General features: G+C 40.9%; 1 protein-coding gene across 3 annotated transcripts in view; it reads left to right on the forward strand.

Annotated features, from left to right (window-relative positions):
- Nucleotides 1–12683, forward strand: part of LOC125898453 (glucocorticoid receptor-like) — an 89212-nt gene that overhangs the window by 43645 nt on the left and 32884 nt on the right. For 2 of the 3 annotated variants that reach the window (XM_049592248.1, XM_049592249.1), the window contains exons 3-4: nucleotides 10437–10606; nucleotides 12285–12311. In XM_049592248.1, coding sequence (XP_049448205.1) covers nucleotides 10437–10606; nucleotides 12285–12311 — 197 coding nt within the window. The remainder of the gene's footprint in view (nucleotides 1–10436; nucleotides 10607–12284; nucleotides 12312–12683) is intronic. The other variant, XM_049592250.1, reaches the window with a different exon arrangement.

Genomic DNA, 12683 nt, shown 5'->3' on the forward strand with positions numbered 1-12683 from the left:
CTTAGACACACAAACCATTTGTTTAAGGTTGTGGAGAGGTTATAAGATAGCTGTGTTGACTCTTAGGTGATATGGCTGTGAACAGTCACACAATTTGTTGCCGTATCCACCAACCTGGCCTTGTCACTATAAATACGTTATCAACTTGTACGATGTATGGACATGACCTCAATCGTTATACTGACCTTGATATCACTTGATTGTTTGCGTAAGAATGTCACTAACATTTCCAACATTGTCAACACCCAGCAGCATTAACAGCAGGGTTTTCCCAGCCATCATAAGATATGGATGCAGCCCTTTTCTTTCTCTCCACCCCAGCCGACTTGTCCGAAAACTAAAACAACACTTAAAAGATGACACAGTGTAAGATTAGCCAGAAAGTCCAACAGTTTTTTTTGTAGTTTTATCCCCCGACAAGTCCCCTCCCTCTTCTGTGAATTCTCAAACAAACTATGTGGCTCACAGGCCATCCATCCCTGGGAGCCAACCAACTGCAGTACACCTGCCAGATAATGTAGAAGGTGACCACTGTGTTCTCGAAGCTTTTCTATCAGTCGCAATAGGCATCACTTGGTTTTATTTAAGTAGCCAAATTTTGTATTTATTCTCAAATTCAGTAATTTTTGGCTACTCCTGTAAAGGTGTTAATTACTTTTTAAAAAATGTATACGTCCAATGTCTGGATATTCTTAAGAATTAAAAGTTCATAGCTCTTTGAAAGGGTGTTCTTGCTATGTTATTGTTAGGGGTGTAAATCGCCAGTTTCATCACGATTTGATAATATAGCCTATAGATTCTTTGAGCAACGTTACAATAGGCCTGCCATCGATGTGAAATGATAATATCTGCCCATTTAACACAGTCTGTTACAGAAGAAGCTGCCATCCCTTTCCTTTTTTGCTTTTGGCCATAAAAGATTAACACAACACATGAATAATGTAAGTACTTGTAACTGCTTAAGTGCAGTAAAGTCTACTTTAAACTGACTCCACTAGCACACATAAAACAGCACATGAGATAAGTTAACCTCCAGGGCTTTCTGTCAGAAAGACCTTTCAGGAAGAAATCTTTACATTTCTACCCAAACCATTATCTTTTTCATAAAACTTCAGGTCCATCTGGATTAAAGTCCTGAAGGCAAACTTCTCCAAACAGCCATATAACAACTAAAGTATAACATTCAGCTCAGTAATGACAAAAAAATAAATAAATAAATGTTTTTTGCTAGTCGCACATTATTAGCTTTAACATGTTCACATTGCATAAATTAACCTAGCGGCTAGCGGACATTTTTCCTTTATTTATAGCTTAACAAATTACATTTTATGTTATTATTTTTCTTACTCCCCGTTGGTTTAAGTCACTTTTCTCCCAACAGAACAGCTGGGTCGAATTTCAGCCTACATGTACATTCTTTCAGCTGAACATTGTTGAAACGGCGCTAATGTTGCTACAGTGAGAAGTTAGCAGAATGAGATGCCCGACCTGGCAGGTAAAGTTACGTTGTGTTTGATCTCCAAATAGCATTGTTTACATACGGCATGTGCTGTCTGTTGATCCTTATTTTCTCCGAAATCCAAAATATTTCCATACTGCGAATTTATTCCAGAGTAAATGATGTTATCCACAACGTCTTTTTCTTGGCCGCCTGCCGCCCGCTTGCCGCTGTTTGACAGTGACTTAGACTTTCAAAATAAAAGCATATCGACGACGATATGGATCGACGTTTTCGTTGTGCATAGATGACATTGGATCTTTCATCATTTGATTGATGTATCGATCCAGAGCGATGGATTGTTACACCCCTAGTTATTATATTACCATCATATCAGTGGCATAAAATGGTCTCAAATTGGCAGCAATACTGTTTATTGTAATAATATCTGGGACTGTATATCATCCAACAAAAGTAGTTATCGTGACAGCCCTATTTCGACCCCCTTACTAACATGTTTTGCAGCTCTATAAAAATGTAACACCTCTTTTCCCTTCTGTTCCTAACATGCACTAATCATAAGTTGCATGACCACAAGGTTCTAGTCAGGTAACATAGAATCTGAACAAACTACACTCGCCTCAACGTCTGCTTCACTGGAGAAAATGGTGTGCGTGTATAGATGAAAACAACTGAAACTGTTCAAGTTAGGCTACGTAGGGGGGGATAGGCTGATGCAGTGAATGATGATTGAAGTGACAGCACTGTGTAGGAGATGCAGACTCTCAGATGTGAGGAGGGGTAGCTGGGTGAGTGGAGTTTAGCGGGAGAAAAGGAGAGAAGAAAAGGGAGAGCCATCACACAATCACATGATGATTTCTGAAACAAGGGTAGCTTTATAACTGCGCTCGTCTGTAGCAACCAAAAGCTCCGCTCAGTAATTCAAAGACCAAATTAACACACACGCACATGCACACATACAAGCTTCCTATTAGTGACACACACAGAAAACACACACACACACACACACACACACACACACACACACATACGCTGTGTACGCTTGTCTCCGGGTAGGTGAGTTGGATAATCTCATGACTCGCCTGACCTCCTCCATACTTCCTGCCAGTCGTGACACTCGATTGGCTGAGAGGCTGAGCGCAGGTTGGGAGGGGGAGTAGGCTGCCCCAGCAGCAGTAATACGAATATTATATAACCTTGGCAGATGAGGTGGGGTGAAGGGAAGAGGAAGGAGGAAGAGGAGGAATGAGCAGTGAGAGAGGACTGGAGAGGGAGTCGGTGAAAGAGGCGGATGTGATGGAGGGAGAGGAAGTGAGAGTTGGGAAAGGCAGGAAGGGGAAAGTACAGTAAGACAGTAAAATTACACAATGAAGACAAAAAAGTCAGAGACCAGATTTTTTTTTATACATAATGGGCTGACGCATGCATGTAATAGGGCTGCACAGTATTACCAAATAGTTAGACTGCATTTAGCTTGACACATTTTTTTAAAAGAGAAATAACATGATGAAGAATGGAGACATACATCACACCTGCGTTGTTTATGCAACATCAGTAACATCACAGCATTTAAATTGATTGTGTTTTTCATTATCTACATGTGTTGTGCTACATGTGCGATACAGTTGGATTTAATTTGGCTTCAAATTTAAGGGATGGGCTGTAAGAATTAATGACGTCAGGATTAACAATGACAATGAAATGCTTTACCACGGTGACTGCTTATTAATCCTCGGATAGCCAGTCTTACTCTGCCTTCTTCTGCCTTCTTCTGCTTCTGATTGGCTTACCCTGACATTCGAAGAGTATTAGACAGTTTTAGGGAGGGTGCTACGAACATATGGCATTCTCCGGTGTCTGAAAAGTGAAGCCGATAAGAAAGTGCCTTAGCAGGGGGCAACTCCACTGGTTCCAAATTAAGGGCCCGTCCCAATACCCCCCCTTAGCCCTACCCATAGATTTGTGCGTTCCCGTGAGGGGTAGGGGTGTCCCAATTCCTTTTTGCGTGTAGGAGTAGGGGGCATAATGAGGGGTAGTGGGGATGAAACAAGCCCTTCAGGGTGAGGGATTTCAGATGCTGACTTGCCAGTGAGGGGTAGACGTCGCCATGGCTACCACCAAGCAAGAGACGGGGGAAAAAGTTCATACATAGCTAATGTTACTGTCGTCAGGTTGCTTGTTAGCTAGCTAGCTCACTCGCAATATCTGGCGTCTGTCATCTGTCCTGTTCTGCAAAATTGTCGGATTTTTCACATTACGATAACACGCCAGCTAGTATAACTATGCTGCCTTGTAATGTTAGCTGGTTAGCTAGCTAGCAGAAGTTAGCTGTCGTCTGTCGTTCATCAAACGAAGAATGATGAATACAGCAAACGGGATCGGTAGGATGAACTCATCTGGAGACTCCATTGTAGATGCTGGTTGGAAATGTAGATGGCTCGTGGCGTCCTATTAAAAATAGTTACATATGCGTGAACGTAACCAATGCGGTGACATAGTGAGTGGTGACCCAATTCCTTGGGAAAGATTTCAACCCCAACCCCTCGTTGCTTCATTTCGAGGACCAAGGGGTAGTGGGCAAGGGGGGTATTGGGATTGGGCCTAAGTCTCTTTGTAAAAAACACTATGAGAAAATGACCCTACTTCTTCAATTTATTACCTCAGTAAAGATTTTCCTAATGCGTTTATGGTCTCAATTGCTAGTTTTAAGTCTTCGTAAAATTCAGCATGATTTTCATTTTGTAAATTATGGTCCCATTTAGAGTAAAATAGATGATAAAGTAGTGTATGCTTTAGAGAGTGGCTACCCTGTGTCGCTACCATAGTACCAATTAGTACCATAGTTCTCAATCAGATCCACCCCTCACTCCCCCACAGTTCCACCCTTTCTTTCTAATGTGGTCACTTCTGGCTCCAAAAGACCAAGATGGCGATGGCCGAAATGCTAAACTCGAGGCTACATAACAGCAGTCCACAAACCAATGGGTGACATCACAGTGTCTACATCCATTTTTTTTAATGCAGTCTAAGGCTATAAAGGATTTGTTTACTGGCACCTGAACCTGTATCATTACTGTCATATTTTCTTCAATTAATCAGCAACAATTTTTGACGGTAGCTTGATCTTTTGAGACATTTTTAAGCTAAAATGCCAAATATTTGTCTGTTCCAGCTGCTTCAATATCAGGATTTGCTGGGGGTTTTATTTATTTATTTATTCTTTTTATATCATTTTATATATTGTTTTCATAGCACTGTTTTGGCGCCATCTTGAGCAGCAGCCTTCTAGCCTGCCTGTTGTTTGCTTTTGCTCCGAGAAAACATTTCTATCTTGTGTACTTGTATATTCTGCCAGACATTCAATACTATATTGTTCTAAAACTGGGCCCAGTGAGTGACCCTGACCTGGGGAACCCAGTGGTTGTCTGGTTGTTAAAGTTGTGGTTACTTTACTTAGTGTTACTGTCATTTGAAGCATTATCTGGCACTAGAATTTCCTTCAGGATAAATAAAGTTCTGTTGAATTGAATTGAATTGAATTGTGATCTGAGTATCAAAACATGATATTTGAAGACATCGCTTTGGACTCTGGGAATGATAAATGAGCATTTCATGTTTTGTCTGACATTTTATAGAAAAATAAAACAGCTAATTGATCACTGTAACTGAATCATGTAAGCACGCACTCCAGAAAATGTCATTCCAGTCTACAAACTGAGTGTGTCTACCCCTAAAATGGGTGAACAAAAGTATTATGTTTTCCCCTTTGAATGTAGATTGCAACCCTTTCTCTGTGGGTCTCCAATAATGGATGGCCTTTCAGGGAACCCACTCATTATCAGAGTGTAGGTAGAGCGTGGAGGATGTTCATTATGTGCCAAGGTTGCCGTGATAAAGATGGAACTTAATATTTTGCAGAAACTACAATGAAATCAGAGCTATTCAGCTGAGATAAATGTGCTTGGAATATACAATAAAATCCATCCATCCATTCAAACAGCAGCTGCGTTAGTCATCAAGTGTTTCATAACTAGATTAAGAAAGACAATGTGTTTTCTAACATTAGCTTTCGACATAGTTCCCGTAGACATCTCCATGTTTATTTTTTCAAAGAGAGCAGCTACAACTGTTTTTATTCAACAGCGTTATATAATATATTAATAAAAGCAAGTCAGAAACCACACTCACGCTTACATTATTTTCCCCTAATGTCTGTCATAATGGCCAAGCCAGTCAGTTTCCACGTCTGTGTCAAGCCTCACCACTGTGAATGTTCTCACACATATATCAGCCTCCCACCGCTTGTCGCATACTCTCTGCTCCCTCCTACATTGACCTAAAAAAAAAAAAAAAACAACTTTGATCTCAATGGAAAAATGATCCCCTCATCAGTTCCCACTGTAATCACTGGTATACAATTCCCCAGTGACACAGCTGCGGGTCAGCCCAGTTCAGACAGTCTCCCGTCATAGTTGCTACAGGCGCTTTGTTTGTTGTAGGCTGTCATTAGTGCTTTTCCACCACCTCATCATGCAGTGTTATGTCATTAGGGAAATGTATGTCTTAGCTAGATGCTTTGGTTTGATTTTGTTCTGATGCACATTAGATTAACAGTTGACACGTTCATGTGATGAATCAAAAATCAACATCCTGATTACTGAATTTATCAACAGTGAAAAAAAATGTACAACGGTGGTGAGTCATTGATAGAAATATGTCAAAACAGATTTCCAGTTGTACATTGTACACTTTATAAATATACTATTTCTGTAGAGATGGAGAGGGTTGTGTGTTCTAATTGCAGCAGGATTTAATTTCTTGTTTTGGTGAGTCTGGTTGCCCCTCCAATATTTCTGCACAGCCTGCTAACAGGATTGACACATACTGTTAGCACATGTTCACACACAAGAAGATGTGTTTGTAGGTACAAGTAAAATAATGAGGGAGCTGATTGGCGGCATGCCTCAGAAAGTAAACGCTGTCCAGCCTGCTTAGTCTTTTGGCACATTTGTCTTTTTTAAGCCTCGGTGCTTGACTGGATTTTGTGCAGTGACACACACGCATAAGTGCTAAAAGCAGCGTGAGCATCGAAAGAACAGCAAAGAGCATTGAACTGCAACCTTACTGTGTATATTCATATTTTTTGCTCAAGTTCCTCCTGAAAGTAATTGTGATGGTGTGTGTGGGTGTGTTTTTTTTTAGATTATTACGCTTTAGTTTTCTGCATGTGTGTACCCGACTGTTGTTGTGTTGTGTGCTAATTACTGTGTGCAGCATGCATTTGTCTGTGATGTGCTCTCATTTATAAGCACATACAAGTCTTTTATATTGTGTGTGTGTGTGTGTGTGTGTGTGTGTCAGTGACTGAGAAGGTGCACATTTTTATTGCTCTCTGGTCCGGTATGGAGGCATTCCTAATGAGGCTTGAGTCTCTGCTGCATGGCTCAGAGCCACACTTGTTGGCTCAAGCGATGGGAGGAGCATGCGAGTTAGAGCAGGAGTAAGGGGGGGTTATAAATGTTTAATTCAAACACCACCCTGTGGTCATTTTACATTACCCGCATTTTAAGTCATGACTGAATAGAACAGTATAGAGCTGTGTAACATTCAGCACTTTTTAGCTTCACATAAAATGCTATAGATCAAGTCTTGCAGTGCAGTTGTTCCTAATAAAAACTCTAATGATCTGCAAAAATAAGAAGCAAATACCAAGTAAAAGCCTCCACCGACTTCACTTGGTTGGTGATCTCCTGCTTCACTGGCAGTCTTTCTTTTTTCCGGTGGCTGAGCAATCCCAAAAGAGCCATCACAGGTCAAGCGCTGCCCGATAATTAATGTTCACAGCATCGTCATTCAAATCCAGTCATAGAGGCTTTAAGTTGACAAGTAATGAGAGAGCCAGAAACATGAGCTGACAGCAGGACACCATACTCCTCATAACGGAGGTTCAAAGAGGACCGTTCCTATAAATATCCTACTACTGCCATACTGGCGATCCAAAGTTAAGACCAGTACATATTAGAAAGCATCTGCCAAAAGGTTCAGAGTGCTAGTGTCGCAGATAAAGTCTAACCCGTGTACCGTTCAGGATAAGGGTGAGCTGAATTAGTTAATTTCGGTGTCAAGCAACTGTGGAAAACCTTATTGACAACACAGTCTGTGATGTATCCGACAGTTAACGCTATGTGCAGGATCAGTTGCACAACATGGTGATAAAGACTGTTAGGGTACATATTTTGGTTTGTATGTAGGATTTGGGTTTTAAATGTAGGTCAGAGTTTTTTTGAAGTTGATTACTGTACCTCTATCAAAGACTGAAAACGGTTACAGGTTGTGGGTTTAATACGTTTCACAATGATCCATACACAGTCATTTGGGTATGAGTCATCAAGTCTGCTAGGTCTGTGGTTGAGAGATGTGTTTCATGTTTGAATATACCTTTGGTTGCAATGTATTTTGTACAACATTTTTATTTGAGGTCACAAAGGTAATAATCTTGTAATTTTTTATGCAGCAGCACCATGCTGTACTTATTTTTTCTAGTTTATATTAGATTGAATGTGTTTTAGCATCACTGGAAATGCACAGACGGATAATCACTACGTCTGGAATTGCATACTCTGCACTACACACCCAGTATATGTACTATTGTATTGTGCAATGAAAATATAGTATGGATCCTTTCAAAATCACTAAGCTGTAATTAACCATGTCACTTTCTGAGAGCCTCCTTGTCGGCTGGAGAGATGTAACCATGGTAGCCCATGCCAACCCATGCTCTACTGGTAATTTAAAAATAATTTAAAACCTGTATTACGCCTAGCAAAATGAAATCTCACACTTCTTATGTACTTAAATTGAAGTATTATTGACGTAACAGAGCTGCCTTGGTCACTGTCTGTTAGGAATGTTGTCCTCTACTGCATTGGATTGTCAGATATTTAAGCAGGTGTTTCCGGTGTTTGCATACAGTAACTTTTCACTGGACTTAGTATGCAATTCACATACTATTGGTTTCGCACTAAAGTTTTGTATACTAAAAAATCTCACATACTGTTTTAGCGAACTGAATATCAGTTCGCGCAAACTTATACGGGACGCATTTGCCCCCATTACCGTTTTAGCTCGTTTCGCGGCTCCCAGCTGCATCTGCCTCCCTCAATACTGAACCAATTTTAGAACGAGTTGTACCCATGAATCATATGTACACATACACATGGGGAAATAGGGCCCAGGTTGAAAAATACCGAAGTTATCCTTTAATAGGATGTTAGCAAAGTATCAACACAGCAAATGTCTTGACTCTTTGACTCTTCCAGACTGTGAACAAGCTCCCTGCTCTATCTCCCCCTCTCCATTTTAAGCCATCTGCGAAACAGTGCGATTGTATATTTTTCTAACGACTGCCAAAAGTAAAGCTGGAATCGCTTTCTGAATCCCGCCACTATTTGAACCCGTCTGCATGTGTTGGGAATAATCTTGGCTTGTCCAGTGCTAAGCTAAATTTCTCAGCTGGCCTTTTTCCAAGATACACCACCTCTACTCCCCCTTGGTCGCAGTCCAATTTACATAAGCCAGTGTCGTCTTTCCTATGACCATGAGGCTCTGGCCTGTGAATTTAGGTCAGGCTTGTTTGGGGAGACAGGCAGCGGGGATGGCTCCTGGTCTTTAGGAGGGACACTAATGAGTACCATTTACACACTGCACTCTCCACTGCTATCTTGCAAATATGGCCCTGTAGCTTGAGAGCCATGGAGAGAAAATGGGTAGATATCCATAGGCCTGGCCTGAATGCAAAGTCATTATCGAGCTTTGGAAGCCGACTCAGTTACTTGATGCTCATATGCATTCCAATGAGTTTGCTGCCAAAACAAACAAGGGAGAAAAGATTTAAGCCCTTCTAATGCTGTTAAATTCCTGTCATGGATTACACAGCAGTGTCAGTCTAACACTAGTTTGGAGTCAGTTTGGCCCCAACACGCTTCTTAAACCTGACATACTCTCTGCGCACATGCTGGCACTTTGCCTGCAGTACACCTGACAGATTGGTGTTGGTGTCTAGTTAGGCTTCACACTGCAGTTCAGGTGTCTCAGTTACTTTTTAGTCTAATTATAGACAGTTGGGGATTATGACAACTCTCTGTCTGTGTGTGTGTGTGTGTGTGTGTGTGTGTGTGTGTGTGTGTGCGGGCAAGTTTCTCAAGAGATTTAAATGAGGCTCTAATGTGCGTTGTAACACAATGGGAGGCTTGGAGTGAGATTTAAAGCTTAGTTACTGCAATGAGTGCAAGAGCTGTCACCAGTGATAGGCGTCATTGGGTTTGACTCATTTGCTTGCGCATTAAGTATTAATGAGAAAACAATCAGCAAGCTCATCAAAATTAACAAGCCATCAGCTATATTGCACTTAAGTCAGAGAGCATCATCTGAGGACAACCTCCCAGTCAGTTATACTGAAATGAATGCTTCCTAAAGAACATCTAACTTCCAGTTATTTGCCTGGTTTTGATGGCTGGGTCCGTTTGTCTTGGACAGGAAGAGACCTCTGCTGATAATTAGGCTCCCGGTACAAACCTCCTGAATAAAGAACACTGAGGGAATCCTAACTGGGAGTTCACACTTGGCACATGGGAGAAGTTTCAGCAGTCCTCACCACACTGCCCCTTTAATTCTTTACGCAATACCACCACCACCATGTTTTGACCATTCAAGTCCTTCAGATCACTATAGGAAAAGGCATCGATCAGAGAAACAGCGGCACAATCAAAACATTATCCGTCTTCAGTTCACACATTTCCCTTTGTCAACTGCATGTGTCCACAGAGTTTTCATGTCTCCTAGCAACAGTACGGCATACCATTCTGGCTGTCTATACTCATAAACCAGCCCTCGGCAGCCTGCCTTGAATTTATCATAAACATCTTTGCTGCTTACTCATCTTCACATATTTTCCTCTCTGTCTCTCTGTACATTTCAGCCCCTCACCGAGAACAGGAGAGACCAGCAGTACTGCAGTGCCGGGCCAAACCAAGCCCAGTGGGCAGACTCACAAGATCTGTTTGGTGTGTTCAGACGAGGCCTCGGGATGCCACTACGGGGTTGTTACCTGCGGCAGCTGCAAGGTCTTCTTCAAGAGAGCCGTCGAAGGTTGGTCTCACACGCCTCCCTGCATGCCTCAGTAACTCAGAAATGACACACAATTTGTAAATTACAAATCTAAATATAAATTTTTATTTTTTTATTTTTTTTTTTACATTGATCTTTGTAATGAAAGAGTTTGGCAGCAGTGATAAAAATTCTAAAAGAAGGGTTTTTGTTTCAAACTTTTTCATTTTGAAACGGATGAGTTGTGGCCATATTTACACCGGGCTTTAATCAGATTTACATATTCATGTCTGTGTATTCTATATTATGCAGCCACAACATTGTACATGTGCACCTAACAGCAACAGTTAGCATCTATTACCTCTGTACATTTTGTCCCAAAGACTCTCAGTCACTTGAGTCACATATAATCATGGAGCTTTTACACAACAATAAAGCATCTTTGCTGTTTCTCTTTTCTTAGGCAGCAGAAGAATTAAATTACTTCCCAAAGGCCAAGGGCAGAGTGGAATAGTTCGGTGGCAGTTGTTGAACTTCAGTCAACCCACGTCACGTTCATGCACTTTTGCAATTTTGAGTCTTAGTCCTGACCTTGCATGTTACCACCTCCTCTTCTTCTTGTCTTTCCTGTTTTTCCTGTATCAAGGCAGTGATGACTTATAAGTAGTTATATTTGAAAACAGAAAGCCTACTCCAGAAATAATACGCTATTTCTGTTAACACAGTTTGGCCCCGTAGAGGACTGGTATTATAATAGGCCGGGACAGCCATTCTTCTGCTTTGCTTCAGGAACATTAATATCTTCTAATACAGTATTCGGTTCTGGTCTCAGGCAGTTTGTGCATCAGGGTGCTTGTCTTGAACAAAATCTTGAGATGGGAGGGGAAGGAATGCATCTGACAAACAGAAAGTAATTTATGTTTAAGGATTTCAGCAATGCATTCCATCTCCCTCAGCTTCTCTCTGCTTCTGTTTCTCCATTTCCTGTCTCTCTAAAGCTGCCTCGACAGACGTGTAAGTAGGTTAAAAAGGCTTTTCTGAAGAGTGCGCTACTATTAATTGATTATTGCATTCATCAACAATGGGCAGGTAATGCCTTGGTGAAAAATAAATAAACCACTCTCCATTTATAATTGACTCTGGTTACTAAATGCGCATACATGAGCCACTCTAATCTCTTGTTTTCAAGTCCCAGTTAGCAGGCAGACAGCATTGTCCTTTTCTTTCATTCTGTGCCTACATTCACTGTCTTTATCTTTTATCTGTAATTAACGCTGCTACTAAATTAAAAATAAGTGAAATCATTACTTTGAATGTACGGTGATGGAGTAAACATAGATTGATTGACTTCTGCAGCAGTTCAGGACTAAAACATGGCTGGTGGTTGTTGATGGGAAGACATTATTAGCTTCCTGCATACAATCAAAATTATTTGGGGCTACTATTCCTAAAATATGTGCAAAAACAATAGTACAGATGGATTGTAAAATTCTAGATATGAACTCTGGACAATCTGCTACAGTTAATTTGTTGAGTTGTATGATTGTTGACTGTTATTCACCATATTAGCTTTATATAATGCGGCGCTGGTGTAAATGCCAAGCGCTCAAACTGAAGTTTTATTTTTGAAAATAGCTGCTGACACTAGCACTGAGAAAGTTATATCTGTTTTGTTTTTCTCCCCCCTCTCCATTGTCCGGTCGTTGTCTCTATGGTGAAGGATGGAGAGCACGACAAAACACAGATGGTAAATAAATGCACTTTATATTTAAATTAATAATAATTACAATTATGATGATGATGATGATGATGGTAATACTATCAACTTTGATTTGCCCATGTCCCTGTATTCCTTCAGCTCTGAAATATGACCAATCTGCCTAGACACATGCATAGCCTCTTCTGCCAACTATCTGTTAATGCATGCAAATGTTCTGATTTCTTAATTCAAGTCAGCGTTAATTGCCTGTGAGTGATTTTGTGCTCTTCAGTCCCTGCTTGGCACGTTCCACCTCATCATGGCAGGTGGTAGATCCAATAATTGCAATCACACCCTGTCTCTAATTAGACCTATTCTTTTGTACTTGAGCCACTTTAACCTCCTGAGATCTGATGTCAA

This window comes from Epinephelus fuscoguttatus, linkage group LG12 (assembly GCF_011397635.1).
Source record: "Epinephelus fuscoguttatus linkage group LG12, E.fuscoguttatus.final_Chr_v1".
Classification (NCBI taxonomy): Eukaryota; Metazoa; Chordata; class Actinopteri; order Perciformes; family Serranidae; genus Epinephelus; species Epinephelus fuscoguttatus.